The 19575-nt window shown below is 57.4% G+C and overlaps 5 protein-coding genes across 5 annotated transcripts; 4 read left to right on the forward strand and 1 right to left on the reverse strand.

Moving 5' to 3' along the window:
* Positions 1 to 1627: 1627 nt before the first annotated feature.
* THITE_2109208 (uncharacterized protein) lies at positions 1628 to 3684 on the forward strand. The gene is made up of 2 exons (XM_003649959.1): positions 1628 to 1826; positions 1898 to 3684. Exon 2 carries the CDS (start codon positions 3102 to 3104, stop codon positions 3456 to 3458), a length of 357 nt encoding a protein of 118 aa, XP_003650007.1. The 5' UTR covers positions 1628 to 1826; positions 1898 to 3101; the 3' UTR covers positions 3459 to 3684.
* Positions 3685 to 4572: 888 nt separating this feature from the next.
* On the forward strand, positions 4573 to 5653 carry THITE_2126144 (uncharacterized protein; the record flags this gene model as incomplete). Its single annotated transcript, XM_003649960.1, has 6 exons — positions 4573 to 4628; positions 4747 to 4792; positions 4847 to 4922; positions 4963 to 5163; positions 5212 to 5264; positions 5510 to 5653. 6 exons carry the CDS (start codon positions 4573 to 4575, stop codon positions 5651 to 5653), a joined length of 576 nt encoding a protein of 191 aa, XP_003650008.1.
* A 4538-nt stretch (positions 5654 to 10191) lies between these two features.
* Positions 10192 to 12503, forward strand: THITE_2109211 (uncharacterized protein). Its single transcript, XM_003649961.1, has one exon. It carries the CDS (start codon positions 10565 to 10567, stop codon positions 12338 to 12340), a length of 1776 nt encoding a protein of 591 aa, XP_003650009.1. The 5' UTR covers positions 10192 to 10564; the 3' UTR covers positions 12341 to 12503.
* A 688-nt stretch (positions 12504 to 13191) lies between these two features.
* THITE_2109213 (uncharacterized protein) lies at positions 13192 to 15524 on the forward strand. The gene is made up of 3 exons (XM_003649962.1): positions 13192 to 13895; positions 13944 to 14428; positions 14619 to 15524. The coding sequence occupies exons 2-3, from the start codon at positions 14075 to 14077 to the stop codon at positions 15312 to 15314; spliced, it is 1050 nt and encodes a 349-aa protein (XP_003650010.1). The 5' UTR covers positions 13192 to 13895; positions 13944 to 14074; the 3' UTR covers positions 15315 to 15524.
* Positions 15525 to 16943: 1419 nt separating this feature from the next.
* THITE_2041678 (uncharacterized protein) lies at positions 16944 to 17939 on the reverse strand (the record flags this gene model as incomplete). The annotated part of the gene is made up of 3 exons (XM_003649963.1): positions 16944 to 17086; positions 17218 to 17763; positions 17837 to 17939. 3 exons carry the CDS (start codon positions 17937 to 17939, stop codon positions 16944 to 16946), a joined length of 792 nt encoding a protein of 263 aa, XP_003650011.1.
* Positions 17940 to 19575: the final 1636 nt, after the last annotated feature.

Raw genomic sequence — 19575 nt, forward strand, 5'->3', positions numbered from 1 at the left:
CAGCACTGATGGTGAACAGGCTGGGAAACTGGAGGGGGCCGGCCAGGAATGGCGCTGCGCACTCGCCTTTTCCATCCATCGTCGTCGCAATGGGGCTGGCTGACCCAAGTCGACGGATTGGCAGGGAGTAATCCGTAGGAAAGATCGAATCGAGCGTCGTCGCCCATGCGAATCCGCCCGTGCCACCCGTGACGCGCCTTTCCCATCTCCAAGCTCTCGACCGAGCTGAAGGCCCGGTCGCTAGGCCGGATTCCGTGCTTGCGACCGGGGACCCAAATACATGGCTCAGACTGCCAGCGACATGGCGTTGTGTTGGACATGTTCGAGGCATTTGGTCCTGCGTAACTTCTGTGCACGGAGTGGTTGTCCTTGGTCTAGTGTACGCCCCCATGCCCCTCAGGGTCTCCACCCCTCGCCAGTCAAGCACCGCCGAACAGCCGGTCTCTTGATCCGACAACCACCGGGTTTTGCCTAACGACTCTTTGGTCGCCAAAATGCGGGACCGCTGATGCACACCGGCGCCGTCCCAGCTGAGCTGAACGCCGCCACCCAGATCTCCCTCCTCGAGAAGTCCCGGCTGGCCCCCAGCATCCCCGCCTCGGCTGCCAAACCGAACTTGTCAGTTAGTTAGTGTACACCAGAGTCCGGCTGTTGCAGGGCTGGCGACAGGGATTGTCTGGCTGTTTCTTCGCCCCGCCCACAGACCCTGACCCCCCTTGGCCTCCCTCTCCTCAGCAGGGTGAGGGTACACTAGCGTCAGCGTGCGCTAGGCTGCATCTCGCCAACCTGCAACATCCACAAGGAAGGCAAGAACAACCTGATTAACAGACGCGAAGCTCGCAAAACACCCTGGCTGCCCGCCGCGATCACGCAGTTCGAAAGCGTCATTATTTCGCGTGCTAACAACCCAGGGCGCAGATGGCAATTATTTTACGATATGTATTAACCCACCAGCGGTCGAGTTCTCCACGGCAGCGCGGCAGGGTGTGCACGACAGGCAATCGGGCGTGATCCTATCCCAAGGCCCATCAGGGTTGCACAGCCGGCTTCCCAGGATTGGCCAGCCCACTCCGGCGGCGTCTTGAACAAAGCTGACCTCCAACCTCGATGGGTTCTGAGCGAGCGACACTAGTTGGTGCTTGGGGAAGCTAACGAGTGTCAGCGTCAACCGGACCAGCTCTCTCCTCGATCCGATTTCCGCCCTGTGCTCCTAGCGTTCCACTCGTCTACCCAAATCGAGTACGATGGCGGTCTGGGTCAGATGCGGCATTGCCGAACTCCTCAAGGGGGCAAGCTGGGCGCGATGTTTAAAACGGCCGAGTTTCCCAGCCCGAGCGCGGCCAGGACTGGGGAACGAACTAAATGCCATTCTCTTGTCAGCGGACCGGGACGCATCTGTCCTCCGTTACAGACCCCCAGCGCGGCCACTCAACCCTCGCATCGATGATCTCCTTGAGCTTTCCGGTGCCGCTCTTGGGTCATCAACGGAAACCGCGCCTCTCCGGTTGTGCTACCTCATCTGGCTCATGTAAGTGTCCTTCCTTTTCGAGCGCGCACGTCCTCATTGGAGGGTCGGACGCAAGGCGCTGCCATGCCACCTCATCGCGCCTTGGGTGTTGACGAGACAGTAGTCGGCCGGTGAACCTCAACTCGGCCATTGGACACTCGGCCAAGTCGGCACTCTCGCTCCGTTTCCCCTCAAGCCACCTCGTCCTCTCGGAACTCAACAGGGAGAGGCGTCGGTCAACTGGGTTACCAGGGGCGCTCAAGCGGCAACGGTCGCAAGTTAGCTCAGCCCAAGTGGAACCCGGATCCTGACACCGAAAGTCAGCCAATTTCCGTGCCACCCTCGGGCTCCGACTTTCAGGGCCACCTCCCTGAACCCCCTTGTTTCCAGGGCCAGCCACCCACCAAACCCCCAGACCAGATCTTCAGTGCAGAGGATCCCCTGGCCACCCCCAAGGCCAGCGGTAAATTACACAGTATCTCACTTTCCCTGAACGTGTTGGCCGGTGGTCCAGATGCCAGCCTTCCAGCAACCCCCCGATAACGCGGCCTGGGAGTTACCCGTTTGGAGCCGCGACTACTACCCTACGGTCGTGAGCACGCGTATATATCTTGCAATCGCTCTCCTTCTCATCGTAGTTGCGTCCCGCGCCCTCATTCGGCGCGGTCGAGTTTCGCGGAGTTCTGGTCCAGGGTCCCCCACGGCCCACAACCAGCACAAGTCAAGTCAGCTCTCACTCTCATCCCCGTCTGCACCAGAAAAGGACCTGCAAGGGTTAACGGCCAAGCTCGAGCCTCACCCTGGCTGCCTGCCGGCTCAAGCAGACTGTGCGCAGGCACACAGGGCCCTGAGTATCGTACCGAGCGAGCTCAGGCCTTCGGGAAGGCAGCCAACGATGGATGGCACTGACAGTGAGCTCGGTCAGGATTTCCAGCCATGGCCAGCAGTCCCGGCGTCATCACGTGGTATCAGCATCAGCAACCCGAAACCGCGTCACGATACCACCCCCGCACGTTTGATCTCCGTGGCGGTAAAAGGGAGAACAAGACGCAGCCGCTCGCCTGCCGGCTCTTCTCGAGCGTCTTCTGCGAAACGCCATAGCGGGAGCTCAGATGGGTTCGACAGCGGTGCATCCATTGACAAAGGGAAGAGGTCGACATCGGGGCTCGGGCCGAGCTTGGAGCGGGCGGGAGAAGCGAGGCCTTCCGCTTCGCAGTTCGACGACAGCGGCGAGTTTCGTCCGGGGCCCTTTCAAGACAATTCGTTCCTTGGCCTGGACCTTTCCGTTCCCAGACGCTTCTCGCGCCCTCCTCCTCCGCCGCCCTTGACGCCCCCGACGCTCAGCAGCGCCGGTTTTCCCTTCGAGGACCGCCGTCCGAGCCGTGCCGCCTCGATATCTCCGGCTCGGGATACGAGCTTCATCCACCAGCCCAACCCAGAGTACGGCGCTGCCGCCTCCACGTCCAGCGGCCTGCCTAGCTCCAGCCCCCTGAGCGCCGCAGCCCTTCCGCGCCGCAGGTCCTACACCAGAAGCGTACCCATCGGCATCCCCGTCCCAACCACGAACGCGTCCGCCCCCTCGTCGTCTGGAACCATGACGACCCCGGGGAACAGCAGCCACGCCTTCTCGCCGTCGAGCTACCCGCCCACATCCCCGCTGCTCCCGCCCCCGCCGCCGGGCCAGTACGACTACTACAAGACGCCGCCTTCCGCACCGCCCGAGTACGAGTTCGTCGGCGGGCCCGGGGGGCCGGGCGTGTTCCTCTCGCAGCACGAGATCGATCTGCAGGGCGAGATCATCTCGGTCGTGGACGACGCCGGGCACGGGTGGACACGCCACACGCGCGTCTATGGCGGCGGCGTGTGTCTGGCCTGCGCGGCGGCCGCCGCGCGGGACGGCGGGCAGGGCGGCTTCTACGGGGATAAAGTGCCGCTGGAGGACCGGCGGTAGCTGGTCGGTTTCTGGTAGGCGGCGTTGCAATCGCGGGATGCCCCCGTAGAGAAGGGGAGGGGTGGGGTTCGGGAGATTGACCGGAGGGGAGGGGGAAGTTGGAGTCGGTTGGATATCTGCGTGTATCTGCGGCTGCCGGCTTGTTGGTCTGGTGTTTTTTTCTGGGACAACAGGAAGTGGTGGGCTCTCTCTCCCAGCAACACACTACGGACGACAGCAGAAAGCCATCGCCGCCAGCTTGCTCCACGGGGAGGTCAAATTTGAGTTGTGGGGCATCAATATGCGCTGCAACAGTCAGCGTTAAGGAATCCTGGATACCCGCATTGGGGGCGGACGATGCTGCGTCTCGCATAGGTCGCATGCAGGTCTTCCTAAAAGGGTATGTATGTACCTGGGTGGGGGGACGGAGGCGGTCAATGCAGCTCACGTAGGCGGTGTCGTGTTGGTTCGCGATGACGGTCCGGTATGGGGCCGGGCCTGTTTGTCTACGACCTGCCATATACAGACGGTGCCTATCAGGCATTAAGCGAGAAAGCATGGGTTTTAGCCGCTTCGTGCCAAACTCAGTATACTGCTTTGCATGCTTTGGGCGTCCATTGTGTAGCGCTAGAAGGAGCACGTCTTTGCTATTGGGCTTGTTGTGGTGTCCATCAAACACTTGGGTACGGGTAGGGCACAGGTAAAGTACTGTCACCTCTCCGGCCCTGCATCCAACGTTGTGCGGTCTTGTGGGCTGAAATCGTCTGTATTCCTGACCCAGTCTAAAACTGTCTCCTGATTTGGGTTGTCTATCCGCCCGTCTTGTGCGCACAAGACCTCCGCAGGGATGCATTAGGCAGACATCGGCGGCTGCCTATAGATCAGTCGAATTGTAGAATTCCTTGGTGCAAGCAACATCATCTTGCCACTACTCCAGCTATAAATGTACCTCAATGTGACTGTAAGGGACCTGGACGCGTAGGTGACCCAGCCACTCACCCGATGCGCCTTCGGTGCCACACCCCATCCATCAAACCACGACTTGACAACCCGCAGCAGCTTTAGCGTAATCATCACATCCAAGTAACATCTCCACAGGCTCTGGCCTACGTACACCCCGGCTATTTAAAGGGACATGACCATCTCGGCCGTGATCATGGATGATGCACGCGGCGATCCATCCGCGTCAAGGTCACCCACCATCACCAGACGGAGGAGGCGAGGTCAAGCCGTAGACGCAGGAGCCAGTCGGGCCAGACTATCTCCTACAGCCGGCGCCTAGTATTTGCTGGACTTGGTCGTCCTGCAGCGTCGCGAGAACCGGGTACCGTGGTACCCAGGTTCTGGCTGACGGTGTAGGTCCGACTTATATCACCACGCTGGCCCGGTGGTCTGTGGTGTTGCGCCAGGTATTTGCCCGGCTGCTAGCTTACGAGTTTGCTGTGCGCGTTGTTGCAGGGCGCTGCGACAAGGCAAGAGGCCCGGGTGTGATACCCCTTGAACAGGCTGCTCTTGTGTCAAAGAGAGCGAAAGGCCTGGCTAGTCGGGGCCAGCCGGGCTTTTGTTGCCGCTGCCGATCCCAGTCTGGAGTCGAGCCCGTGTATGTCCGGCTATTCACCCCCCGATGTGATCTTGAGGAGCATCGTGCAGTTTGTGCTCTACCGGGCATCGTCGACGCTGGCCCGAAGTCGCGTGCCCGCTGCCTCCTGCCTCGGCCTGGCTGACGGTATGGGCACGGGGTTTCGAGGTCAGAGCTGGTATGGTTTCCTTGCAGAGGGAGAGAGCAAGGACGAAGAAGTTCCTTTTGAAAGCGCACCCTCCCTCAAGGTATGGGGATCCGCAGCTGAGTTGTGACAATGAGGGCTTGCCAGTCTCCTTGTCATCGCCAACTCATCAAAGCCGACGATATTCCTCCTACACACACCATCGCGACCATTGTGGGTGGCTTGATGTGAGCGGTCGTCATTCGATAACTTGCACAACAGCTCCACTTGACTAAGTGGCCTGCCGAGGCATCTTACAACGTTTGTCAGTTGTAGTGCAGTATTCGCCGCGTCTGTACGAAAATCCAGGGTAAAAGGGCGGCCATTGCTCCAGTGCTTGGGCTAATCGCGCCGCTCAAGGACGAGCCAGACGGCATGGTTGGGTCGGAATCAAAGGCTGAGGCGCTGGCGACGGCTTGTGTGCCAGCCCGGAGGGAGAACAACTTGTTATGAGTGACATTGTCCGGTTTGCATGCGGCCACCTTCTAGTCGTGGAGAGTCTCTTTCCCGTTGCTCTGACGGTTATGTCAAATGGCTGTTGCCGTTGACAATTCAATAACTTGATGTGTACAAGCGCGTCACGGCGATATAGTGCCCTGAGTTTACGATCGCTCATCGGGAGGCGCAGATCAATGTCTTCTGGAAAGTTGTCATTATTGCTTTCGTCTTGGACACTGGGAGCTTTAACTCTAGTTACCAATACCACAGGTTCAGCAGCTTGTCCCAGGGTGCCATGGCATGTTGTCCTAACGAAGAGCAGCGTGACGGTCCACTTGAGCCTTAATTCAACACGGTTCAGGGGCAATCGCTGCCCGCTACCCGATTTAGACTGTATTCTACTCGATGTTCGGGTAATCTGGTGTTGCGAGTCAGGGTCGGGGCTGTGGAACGAGACTGACTCGCAAGCACTTAGGATGAAGTACGTCCGCTGATCAGGACGCCACAAGGTATTCCTGTTTGGCGGAGTGTTTTCATGGAGAAAAGGAGGCGGCTACGATCCTGCTGCCCAACTGGTCATGGTGGCTTGGTAAATAGACAAGTGTTTCAATGTTTATCTCTTCGCAGGATAGTAGCCTCTGCAGGCCCTACTCCGCTGGGCTATTGGAAGTAGAGTCATGGACCTCATGACACGGGACGAACACTCTGCAATCAACCGGGGCGGGGCCACATCTGGCTCATGCAGGGAGAATGCGCCAACAGGTGGAACAGGATCACCACAATCCACGCATCGCTACTGTATGCACGTGGGCCAGTACGGAGCCCCTGGCATACCAGCAGGATATGTAGGTAGTCCATGTGGTGTAGACGATGCATGTACCAGCTCACAGTCCAGATGCAAACAAGATAGACACGCATGCAAGGCGTGGCGGCGTATCTAAATAAAGACGGAGGATCTGACGGCCAAGACCTGGGCCGGCCACGTTCCCGCAAGCTGGTCCTGCGGTTCCAGCCCGCTTGCAGCTGGGCTGGAAAGACGAGAAAAACACGGGCTTGGCGGAACGGCGTAGCAGTTTCAAGTAGATGTTAAAGAGGTCCCGCCAAGACTAATTTCGGCCAATTGTCGGCAATGTTTTTATAGCGTCAGTACCCCGCCAAGACCGCTAAGGGGTTTACGCTATCGCCAAGGGTTAGTTCGCCAGGGGTACGGGAGGCGGCGCTAGCCCCCCGCTAGTTAGGGTTTAGGTTAATAGTTAGGATTCGGGTTAAGGTTAGAGTGTAGGTTAACCTTGTTTTCTTTTTTTTCGATTTAGTTGAAGTTTTACGAAGTTGTTGCTATAAGTCTTTATAATTCTTCGTTGTTGATGTTGCTCTAAGTCGTCGTAGCCCTGCTTACTCTATGGCGATTGTAAATATTTGTAAGCGGTAGTCTCCGAAATTAGTTTTGGCGGGACCTCTTTAACGACGACCGTTTGACGAGAAGGCATCTATGTAAGGGCTGCAAGGTTCGTGGTTGGTTGCCGTTTTATAGTGGGATGTCTGGGTATGAACCATTACTATCAGATAGCAGGGGCAATGTTGAAGACCAGGCTTGGCGGTCATTGCTAGGGAGCATAACCACTTAACAAATATGAACTTCCCTACCTATATAGAACGACCCCCTTAAATCTACTACGTAGATTCCTTATTTCCACTACTCACCAACGATGGTCTATGCGCACCCACCAATCACCAACGAACTGCTCCCTAGGCTAACCACCTCGTGTTGGAAACACTAGCTCGTAGGGGAAATATTGCCCGCCTTGACCGCCTAACTGCCTACTTAGCTAAGCCTCTAAGCAGCTAAGTCACATGACAATAATCTTATCGATAAGACCTCTTATCGATAAGAGACTTATTTAGTTAGCTAAGCCTCTAAGTAGCTAGGTCACGTGACAATAGTCTTATCGATAAGACCTCTTATCGATAAGAGATTTATTTGGTTAATACCTAACATAGCTCTTTCTCCGTCTTTGTAAATGCTCTCTCCTTTGGTAAGCAACGTAGCCGTTGACCGTTTGAATCTCTCAACAGTTCCTATCGCGATTCCTGTTGTGGCATGTCAGCTAGGGAGCGAGATGACACTTCCAAGGTTGTTGCCAAGTTTTGGTGGGTGCGCACGGACCGTCCCTGGTGAATAGTGGAAATAAGGAATCTGCTTAGTGGATTTAAGGGGGTCGCGTATGGAAGTGCAGTACTCGCCGCACACAGCAGTCCGGATTCAGTGCTCCGGACGGAGTATGGTATAAATGCTCAGCCAGTAACGTTATTACCTATGGACAGCCCGGAAGGATGATCCCCCCTTTTGCAAGTGGCTTGGACCAGGCTGTTTCAAGCGAATTGCCTGCCGCCGCCGTGCCCCTTATTTCAGGGGCTGTTGAGAGAGAGCCTGCCGCACGGACCCCGCGCAACCTGAGGGAGGCTGGTGGTCACTCCACAGAAGCTGCCTGGAGCAACAAGACCTGCACATCAAGATTGCGCAGGGTGTTCTCGTGTTCCCTCCAGGATTCCGAAACGCAATGCTTCGATCTGGTCTCCAACGACGGGGCCCGGGCGGGCACCTCACCCTTCCTTGCGGGGACCCATGTCCTTAGTGCTGCCAGGAGGAGGCCAGGGAGTTTGCAAATCTTGGTGGAGTCGGGGCGGTGTTGGTTCCGGGAAAACCCTCTCCAGCCGCATGGATCGCAATTTGGAACAACCTCTGTCGTCAATGCAATGAGGCGAAGGGCCGTTTGATGATAAGAACCGGAAAAGGGCGAAGGGAGGAAATGGAGTGCGGTCGTCGAGGTACGGTTTCCCTGGAAACTCTTGTTGGAACGGGAGCTGGAGGCGTGGTCTGGCAGAAGCTCGCTTCATGTCATGGGCCAACAAAGGCAGGCCGGTTTCGACGCGAAACACAAATAACTAAGGTAACTAGAATACCTTACTGTGTATTCCGTCAATTTACCGCGAGTTAACTCTTTCCAGTGTTGGGACAAGGCAGCGCCGCCCGAGAATAATGGCGCCTGATTAGTCACTCGGACACTTAAAAATCCAAAAATCGGCTGGAGATTCCGGCACAACGGGAGTGGTCAATATTGGTTGTTGTGGTTCGGCACGGAGAGCGAGCTGCTCTTGCCGATGCAATTTCTGTTCGTGTGCCAAAAACAACTTGCAAGCTGCAAGCAGATTCGCCCAGGTGACCGGGGCCCCTCGAGCTGTCGAGCCTGACCATCTGATCTCCTCCTGTTGTTGACGCTCATTGGCCTGCTCCTGACCAGGCAGGCACAGCTTCTAGCCCAATTCGGCTTGGACACTGTTGAGCTGGCAGCTCTTGAGCGTCCCGAGCCACAATGCCCGAGAGCAGGATCAGGCTGTCAGCTAACAGATTGCGTGCCGTTTTCCTCTTCTAGACTGTTAGCTGTGGGAATTTGCCTGTTTAGCCGCTGCGTACCAAGCGCCCGCGCCGCTTATGTCATCCTTCAATTAACGCGCATCTCGCGCGTGCTCATTGGCCGATCTGCTTCGCTCGGGCAACTCACGGGCTCTCATTGATCCAGCGTGGCAGCCACCTGCCAGGGCGGGCACACACACCCATTTTGTCATTCTGTTGTCCCCGCAGGGCTCCTCTGTGCAATCACAGTGGCCTCCTATCCGCTGGGCCCTTGCTCGCGACAGGTTCCCCTGCCGCACTCCCCCTGCCACCCAGCCAGTCATGTCGCTCCTTGCCGCTTCCTGGCCCACTCCATTCGCTTTCCTCCTCCGCCCCGCCCGTGCTCCAAGTCTCCATTGGGCCAGCCTTTCATCTCTCGCTTCTTTCGAAGCCCTCGTTCCTCCCTCCACTTCCCCCCTTCCCTCTGCATCACCAGCACAGCAAACCTTCCTTTTCGCCTTCCCTCTTCCTCCCTTCGTGGTGCGTCCCTGTGTCGTTGCCGTCGTTGTCCAGCTACCTGTCATAATTTTTGGTTCGACAGCCAGAATTCAGGCCACGCGTTCTCTCGACCGACTCCACCAATCTCAATCACAAAAAAAAGGAGGAAAGAAAAAAGAGCAATAAGAGGCATTCGGAAAGCCCTCGGCAGAACATCCTTTTTAATCCTTGTATTCTATTCGGCACCATTTTTGATTTCGTTTCGCCTTCATCTGCAAGCCTGGGCTTGACCGCTCGAATTCCAGCTTCGATACGGACACGAGCGCTTAATTCTCCGAGTCCCTCAGCTTTGGTTGGTCTGCGCGACCGAGACCCCCGAGGCCCGCATCACCGACCTTGTTTCTTCGCCAATTTGGGGAGCCACTGCTCAACAGCGCGAGTCTGCCTGGAGCTGGCGCGGTTGTCAATTTCTTCATCCCTTCTGTGACGCGCTTCGAACAGCACAAAGGGTGCCGCGACCGTCCCGGAAGTGGGACCCCGAGGAACCCTCGAGCCGTTTTCGCATCGCCCATCGCCACCCCAGCGTGCCGTTGCAGGCAGGAAGCTGCGTCATTTCACCCCATCGAGCGAGTCAACGCCTTCCTTTCACCGGCTTCGAAGGACAACTGAATTCACCGAGTCTTTCCTTCCACTCCGCCTCGTTGGTTTCGATCGCTTCGTCGCTCCCTCGGGCCCCACTGTCTCTACGACGCATCGTCAATATCTTCGAGCATTTTGCGCAACCGATTGTTCTTTCGCGTCGCCGGTTATTTCAGCTTTCGTCATTGGAAAACAACATTATCGCATCATCGCTTTCGGTCTCTGAGAGAGACGTTATAGAGTCCGTCGTCGTCGGAAGCCAGGCGTTTGAGGACGCTTTCGCCGCGACAGTTTGCATCAGTACTTTCTAATTTTCAGGCATAGCCAATTTCGCCTGTTTTCCCTTGCAGGGCCTGCCGCATTTCGTTTGAGGACCGTTGAGCGCCGATCCCATCGCCATGGACGCTGCCAGTCTCGCCCGGATGTCTCATACTCCTCCGTTCAACCAAGCCCACGGCCTGACTATGGGCTCTGGCCTAGCCTCGCGCCGGGGCGGCCAGAACATCAAGCCGCTTTCGTTCGAAGCGCTTAAGTCCCCGACCGAGCGGGACAATGGGCTCCCGACTCCTCGCACCAGCCGGTCTCATTTACTGGCCGGGTTGCGCACGGCTCCCAAGTCCGCGACTGCGACGAGCTTCCCAAACCTCCCATCCCCGACGACGGTCGCGCCGCAGGCTCGGAACCGCAACTCGATGGCGCCCGGCATGTACGAAAACGCCAGCGTGTACAACGGACCTAAGACGTCGATGCCGCGCTTCGCTGCCCAGCAACAGCCGCAGCAGCAGGCCTACAATCCGATGGCGCCGTTCAACCAGCAGTACACGGCCGAACAGATTCTGGCGCCCCCGCAGCTCGAGTTGGACGAGGCTCCGGAGGGCATGGACCCTAACCTGCACGCCCGGCTTGTGTACACCAATGCCTACCTGTCGGAGCAGCAGCAGCGGCTGCAACAGCAGCTGAGAGCGCTCCAGGCTGCTGCGAAGCAGTTCCAGGGACTGACCCTCCGCGGCCAACCCCAGATGATGGCCCAGGCTTATCCGGCCGTGTACCAGCAGCAGCTGCAGAATGTCCAGGCCATGATGACCCCGGCCACGCCCCAGCCGAGCATCTACACGGTCTACGATCCGGTCACGGGCCAGCCCACCCTGTACATGGACCAGAGTCATGCCCAGGCTCAGGCTCAGGCGCAAGCTCAGGCACAAGCTCAGGCACAGGCGCAGGCCCAGCTCAGCGCCCAGCTCAGCGCCCAGCTTCACGCGCAGCTCAATGCCCAGCTCGTCAACCAGGCCCAGCTGGCCAACGCGTATGCGAACGCGCATCAAGCCACCGTCGGCACTCCCAGTCTGCAGGTTTCCCCTCCGCCTTCGGATGCTCACAAGACAGGATTCCGGATCCCATCGCCGCCGCGTCAGGTCGACTCTCCCGGAGAGAGCACCAGCCCTCTGCCGCCGCCGTCCGCCAACGCATTCCGCAGGAGCCACAAGAAGACTCCGTCGCTGTCCAGCGGCAACAAGGCCCAGCTCTCGATTGCGACGAATGAGGAGCCGCCCAGGTCTGCGGGACCCAAAACTGCTTCGTTTCCGCTCACGCCTGTGACTGCCGGCTATGGACCTGGTCAAGGCCGAGCTGGCGAGCACCCCGTTCGCCAGCCTCGCAATCCTCCGTCGCTGGACGAGCTCCTGTCCAAGCCGACAGCCAAGCACGAGGGCAGCAAGAACTTCGTTGCTCGCACCCGGCGCTCGGCCATCAACAACCTGGTCCGGGCGGGCCTCGAGAGACGCAAGGAGGCGCGGAGCTCTGGAAGCATCAGCCCCAATTCCGAGAGCACCGAGGAACTGGTCGAGACGCCTATGACGGATAATGATAGCGATTCTGGCCGGAGCGGCTCTGGCAGCCTGATTGACCGCGATGATGCCGAGTGCAGCCTGCCTAGCTCGAGGACCAGCACGGGCAGCTGGGGCGCCATCGGATCTGACCGCCCGGGCTCCCGTCAGAAGGCCGATCGTAACAGCGTTGACAGCGCACCCTCGGATTCTGAGAGCGCACGGGAGCCGGGCAGTTTCGCCAGCCTGCTCAAGAACAGCAACTCGGGCGCCAAGAATGAGGGCGAAGTTCAGCGGAAGGCGCCCAGGCTCGTTCTCACTAGCGCCGAGAAGCGCAAGCTGGCTGTCTAGGCATCGATGAGAATCTGGGGCGGTGGGCGCGGGTGACGTTTCTCTTACGCTAATTCACGATTATGCCCATGTTTCTTGCTTCGACGTCGCGATGGAGGTGCTTTTCCCCAGCGCTGGGTTGCAGTGCTTCCTCCGAGGCTGGGAATGGACCTCCGGCGCGGCATTCCGAAAGTTTCTTCTGACCTTCTCGATACGACCGGGACCTGACGTACGACATCCGGTTTACGTTTGGGATTCCTGCTTCTCTTCTTCTGCCTTTTTTTTGTTCTACCTTGCGTGGTATAACTGGTTTGGTTTTGGGGTTGCATTTCTTGGGACAAGTGGCTTAAGTCTCCGGCTTCGATTCTCGACGACATGGAGTCCTTGCCGACTCATTCCTTCCGACAGGCTTCTTTGTGTGAAGGTTCAACTTCGGCCGACCGGGCCCTTCGATTCTTACGGTCCTTTTACCGGCACTCATGACAATCTGACCTATCGCGTCTGACTGCGATGTTTTTATTTCCCCCTTCTGCTGGCTTGGGAACAGGCAGCCCAGAGCTTGTTGTTCGGCGGGTTTTGGAGCATGGGATAAGGGATATCGGCCGTATGAGCGGGGGATGAATGGGTCGCCGGGATCCAGAGTGTTTCTGGGGAACAGAAGACAGGGGCACATCAAGACCGGTCTTTTAGTGCTCGTCGTCGGCCTGGCAGTGATTTCAGGTGTTCGCGTTGCGATCCCTTTGCGATGATGAGGTGCTGGGAAGGATCCAGGTACGCAATAGGCGACAAACCGATGGGACAGGGCACTTTGCGGTGCCTTCCAACACGGATTACCATTCGGCTTGGTAGGAGAGGGGCATGCCGAGGTGTCGAAAGACGTTCAGATAGCTAGAGCTAGCTACCCTGGTTAGTCTCCCATTCTATGTGCATCATTGCCTGGTCCTGGTAGCTCTGTGTCGCTGCGGGCTGTGTCATGGTGTCCAAGCGTGAAGCATCCGTCAATTCCTTCGTGCGAGATATCCCTCAATCGCAACTGCTTTACGCAGCAGCTTTTGGTATTGTGAGGGGTTTATGCCTGATCTCGCTCGCAAGTCACTAGCGCGCTGCTTACCCTGGGGATCACAGCCAGCAATGCTGCTGTTGCAGCGGGTAGGTTGGCTGCCCGATGAGCAACCGACTTCGTGGAAGAGATGGCTCTCAAGTCTTGACATCATAGGGGAACATCGGCCTTCGGGCTTAGTCGCCGATGAGTCATTGCCGAAAAGCGCGGTGTCGTTAGGTGCAGGGGAGGTGAGCCGGGAGACTCAGTGTACGGGGCCGGCGCTGAGCTCCGGCAGGGAGGGTGGACCTTCTCCGCACGCCACGCGGCGTCTCTGCCGACGCCGGCGATGGCCAAGTTACACAGTAGTACTAGGACTAGCGCCGAAGGCTGTCGTCATTTCTGTTTTCCCGGTGACGAGGAGGGGTTCGGATTGCAAATCGCCGGTAAACCCGAGCCAGTTCGGTGTTTTTAACCTCTCCCCTCCCGGAGCCCCAAACCCCCCTTTCGGTCTGTTCGCCCCCATCCGTCTGCAGCGTACGTACGATCCCGGCGCTGTCTAGCATATCCCTAACCGACTTGCAGCACGCACCCTGCCTGTCATCCACTCTCCACCACCAAATCGCTCCCATCACCCCTCACCAACTCGACGACGACCACGACCACCACAACAACCACAACCCGGAATCACCCCCGCACCCGCCCACCCCATCACCATGTCCCGCCCGCGCGTCATCCTCGGCCTGATGACCTTCGGCCCGGACGAGGCGGCCGGCGCGCGCGTGACGGACCCGGCGGCGTTCACGCAGGTGCTGGACCGCTTCCAGGCGCGCGGCTACGGCGAGGTCGACACGGCGCGCACGTACGTCGGCGGGCGGCAGGAAGGCTGCACGCGCGCGGCGGGCTGGCGCGAGCGCGGGCTGCGCCTCGCCACCAAGGTCCGCTATCCCGCTGCCGGCGGGGAGAACACGGCCGAGGGCGTGCGGGAGTCGGTCGCGGCTAGTTTAAGGGAGTTGGGGTTGGACGGGGTGGAGGGGGGGAAGGTGGATATTTTGTATTTGCATGCTGCGGTGGGTTTTTTCTTTTCTTTTCTTTTCTTTTCTTTTCTTTTCTTTTCTTTTCTTTTCTTTTCTTTTCTTTTCTTTTCTTTTCTTTTCTTTTCTTTTCTTTTCTTTTCTTTCTTTCTTTCATTTTTTCTTTGCCTTCTGGCTTCTTTTTCTTTTAATTTATCAAGCAAATACTGACGAGGAGCCGGACCAGGACCGCGCAACGCCCTTCGCCGAGACGCTCCGCGCCATTAACGAGCTGCACCAGGCCGGCAAGTTCGTCCGGTTCGGCCTGTCCAACTTCACGGCCTTCGAGGTGGCCGAGATCGTCATGACGTGCAAGTACAACGGCTGGGTGCGCCCGACGGTCTACCAGGCCATGTACAACGCCATCACGCGCGCCATCGAGCCCGAGCTGGTCGTCGCCTGCCGCCGCTACGGCCTCGACATCGTCGTCTACAACCCGATCGCCGGCGGCCTGTTCTCGGGCAAGATCAAGTCCAAGGACATGGTCCCCGCCGAGGGCCGGTTCAGCGACAAGGCGGCCTCGGGCCGCATGTACCGCGACCGCTACTACCGTGACTCCACCTTCCGGGCGCTGCAGGTGGTCGAGCAGGCCGTCGAGAAGGCCGGGCTGACCATGATCGAGACGGCGCTGCGGTGGGTGGTGCACCACTCGGCGCTCCGGGTCACCGACGGCAACGACGGCGTCATCATCGGCGTGTCGAGCCTCGAGCAGCTCGAGGCCAACCTGACCGACCTCGAGAAGGGCCCGCTGCCGGACGAGGTCGTCCGCGCGCTGGACGAGGCCTGGGCCATCAACAAGGCTGACGCGCCCGTCTACTGGCACAAGGAGCTCAAGTACACGTACGACACGCGCGAGGCCCTGTTTGGCGCGGGGGCCCAGTAGGCTGCCATTGACTTGCCGTCGTGGAGGGCAAAAGACACTGAACGTCAGTCCTTGTGGGATGGGCAGCAAGCGTGCAACTCTCGTAGGGAAGCTCGTCGACATCCGTTTGCCTGTCGATGGCAGCTCCCGGGTTGTCTGAGCTTTATCACGCCGGAGGTCACTGAAGGACAGGTGATGGGCAACCAATATGAGCGATGAAGGTCTTGGACTGTTCTGTCCCAACGCCCTCGGGATCTGGGCAACAAGCCGAGCATGGTGGTCCTTTGCGCAGTTGCTTGGCCCTGACGCCCAGCGAAAACACACTCTCCTTGCGTGGTATTTCCGATGACGAAGGAAGCGACAGTTAATTGATAAATTGCAAGCCAGCTGAAGAGAGCAAAGGAGATCTATGTCTATGTCTATGTCCCATCCACACGCAGATGCCCTGTTGTGAGTCAAGTGACACAAAGGAAAACAGCATTATAGATTCCCGAGTCCAACACCTGTATCTCAAACACAACAACCCTCGCTTCTGCCCCTCAAAGAGTCTCCAATCCCAAGGCAAAGCTCCCAGATCTCGCCGCCTCTGCTTCGTTCTCGAGCAGGGAATGCCCGACTCGGGCAGCCGGGAGCTGAACCGATGGCTTCGTCCTGCGATGATGCTGCGTCAGCAAAACCCCATAAGCTGAATTACCGAGAAGCCAGTCAGTGTCATCTTACCATGCTAGTTAGTTGGACGCCTGGCCGGAGGAAGGAGTGGGCGACGGCTTGGGTAGGCTGGGCTTCTCGTAGGCACCGCGCTTTTGGTGGGCCCCGGGGAAGGGGAGAGAGACGGAGGCGGCCGGGCGCATCTTAAGGGCGGTTTGGTTGGATGAAGAGTGACGATTTGAAGCAGGAGGAATCTCGCAGATGATTTTGTTTGTTGGCTGGGCAAGTGGTGGTCTTGGTGTGACCTGAAGCAGGGCTTGGAGATGGTCCAAATATCTGCAGGAAGTTGGAGATGGAAATCAAACAAGATGACTCCCGCCTCTGGAAGGATGAGTTGATTTAAGTCTTTGCATCCTGTCAATGCTCACGGACTGACGGAGTTCGCCGCCGCCAGCAATGGGACCGTGGGGACATTGCGTTTCAACAATAGTCGTTATTCGTTTCGGCCACGCCGACGGACCAACGACGACAAGATGTGAGAATCTCAGAGTTGGGGCTTGCAGAACAACGGCTAGATCCGGCCCACAAGTCGAGATACCGGGCGCCTGAGCATAGCAGCCGGGACCCGGGCCACTGGTTCCCAATAAGCTTACCCCTGAACGCCACGTTGTGCGTCCTGAGACGGCGCTCGCATAGCGGCCACAAGCCGGTGTCATTTGGCGACAGGCACAAAGACGAGCGACGGGAGGGGCCGCCGTGGAGGGATATTTATTGATGCTGCTGCGTCCTTGGAAAACAGCCATGTCTCAGCTGGCCGGCTCGGCAAGCGCCCCGGCGCGCCCGGCAGACAAAGAACCTCACCACGTGGGTTGCCCCTCTAACGGAGAGAACGAACAGGTGACCAGGGTAGTCTCTCATTTCTCACATCAACTATCACTTTCAACCGGTTGTTCCCCCAGCCAATCTCCCACCCGCTTGCATCGACTGGGTTGCGATGTCCACTCAGTGGAGTGGAAGTCGAACCGCCCGGGATTTCACTGACACCGGCACGGCCGTGACCCTGGCAAACATGGCGTTGATGGTGTCATTGCCTCTCTGCGTTTGAGGTGCTTTGTAACCCTCGCGATACGGGATGCGCTCCTCCTCTGCGGGACGATCTTTGCGTCAGCATCCGCCGGTGCGTTGCTCATGTGGGTGTGGGGGGTTGAGAGGAAGAATTTCTTCTGGAACCACCGCCAGGAGGACGGACACAAAGAGGCAAAACACACACACATACCAAAGAAAGCGCGAATCCAGGCCTTTGGCGCGGCATCCGCCTTGTCGTCCCACAGAGTGGTCAGATACAGGGCGGTGGTGCCGGGGCTGCCGAACATCTCGTTGGTAGAGGCGTTGAAGTGCGGGTTGGCGCGCATGGCATCGCGCACGCGTTGCGCGCGGGCGCGGGCGGCCGTCTCGACGGTGACGTACTTGTCGGCCTTGGACGGCCCCGTCCGGTAGAGGCCGAGGTACTGGGCCACGGTGTGCCAGATGGCCGGGTCGAAGTGCAGGTTGTCGCCCAGGGCGTAGTCGTTGCGCGACAGCGAGCCGTCGAACTCGATGGCGTCGTGCTTGGCCAGGTCGGCCAGGTGGATGGTCGACGGGTTGCCCGTCGTCGAGAGGTTGAAGTCGATGGCGGCCTGGAAGGCGCCGTCGAACGCGTGGGGCGCGTAGTTGAAGGCGCCCACCACGGCATGCTGCAGCGAGGCCAGGTCGATATCCCGGCCCGAGCGAGGAAGCCAGCCGTGGTTTGCCATGACATTGAGGCCAGGGCAGGGAGACCGGCCTGAGAGATACTCTTGAGTCAGTGGCTGGCTCTGCAGCAAAGGATGGGGTGAAGCTTCGCGGAGGAAACTGACTGTACCACGGCAGGCGCAGGTACTCGTGGCCTGGCGGTTCACGGCCTAGCAAGGCAGCGGCAAGGCCGAGGAGGCCTGCGTTGGCAAGCAAACTCAACTTCATAATTTCGCAGGTTGATAATATCTTCGAGGTCCGTAGCTCTGAGGCGGGAGAAAACGTCGAGAAGATTGCCGAGTCTTCGGGCATTGAACACTCGGACGAGGCATGTATTTATAATCTGAAGATGCCCCCATTTCAAACTGCCCGTCCGTGGACTCGTGGCAGGAAGAACATCTTGTGAGCGTATTCGGCTGCGAAGAAGCCCTCGGCGAGGCGTATTCTGTGTATGTGTAGTATTGTAGTTGGACATGTTTACTGGGGTAGCGAGATGAGGATCCCAGGGCTGTGACGTCGTCAAATCAGGGACCGAACTCACGACCGCATCTATCCGGGCATCCGGTAGCTGCGGCACCGCCGCGATGGTTCTTGGGCTTCGGCGATGGCTGGTGCCAGGGGTTCAGGGGTTTGTCATCTACGGCGCTCCAAATCCTTCACTGTCCATAAACGTGACACTCGTTTGCAACTAACTCCAACCAAACAAACAAACCTGGCCCACTTTCAAAATCGCTCTTCGCTATATGCAATAAAACATTGCCTACCCTGCCTATCGCTCCCGCTTACCTACCTATAGCTTATGCGCACCCTGCAGCACCCACAGTTACGCACCACTGCGGCACCCACAGTTGCGTACCCTACGGCACCCACAGGGCAGTTGCGTACCCTGCGGCACCCACAGTTACGCACCACTGCGGCACCCACAGTTGCGTACCCTACGGCACCCACAGTTACGTACCCTGCGGCACCCACAGTTAGGTACCATAGCGCGCCACGGGGTGTTGCCGAAATGGTCCTAGGGCCCGTCTCCTTGGCGAGGGACAGTCCGACAGACCGAAATATTTCCCTTAGGAGAAGAACGTACGTTGATCCCTCCTTCCGCAAGTAACCTTCAACCTGAAATATTTGCTTTTAAAAATGATCCCTTCTCTTAAAGATGTTCTCTTATACTGAGGGATGTTCTCTTAACTACAATGTGCTCTAAGAGGTTAGAGAATTTCGTCTAGGCGACTTTTATAGTAATGATCTTAGAAAATCGAACATCCTCCTACGACCAAGTGATCCAATTTGTACTCTAAGATAGTAGTGGAGACTATGTCGACAACCCCCGGTAGCGCGCTATAGTACCGTACGTACCCTGCGGTACCCACAGTTGCGTACCCTGTGGCACCTACAGTTGCGTACCCTACGGCACCCACAATTATATACTCTACGGTACCCACAGTTGCGTACTCTGCGGCACCTATACCTTAGCGCGCCAGGGGGGGGTGCCAAAATGATCTCTGGGACCATTTTGGAGCGTCAAGATATTTCGCCTAGAAAACAGGCGCCTACCGGTCCCGAATTTAAGATATCTTTTCTAAAAAATGATTTTCAACTAAGAGGATTAATTCAAATAAAATAGGAATTTAAAAAGTAAAAATATCTTATAATAAAAGTAATCTTTTACTAATAAGATTATTTTAAATAGATATTAATATTAGTAACTAAAGATAATTATTAATAAGAAAAAAAATCTTAGAATTTAAAATAGTTTTAACTAATTTAAAATTAGCTTTTAGATAAAAGATTATCTTCTAAAATTTTATTATCTATATACCTATATATAAAAGTAAACCTTTCTATCTATTCTAAGCCTTCTACC

The sequence above is a fragment of the Thermothielavioides terrestris genome, chromosome 1, assembly GCF_000226115.1.
Source record: "Thermothielavioides terrestris NRRL 8126 chromosome 1, complete sequence".
NCBI classification, from domain to species: Eukaryota; Fungi; Ascomycota; class Sordariomycetes; order Sordariales; family Chaetomiaceae; genus Thermothielavioides; species Thermothielavioides terrestris.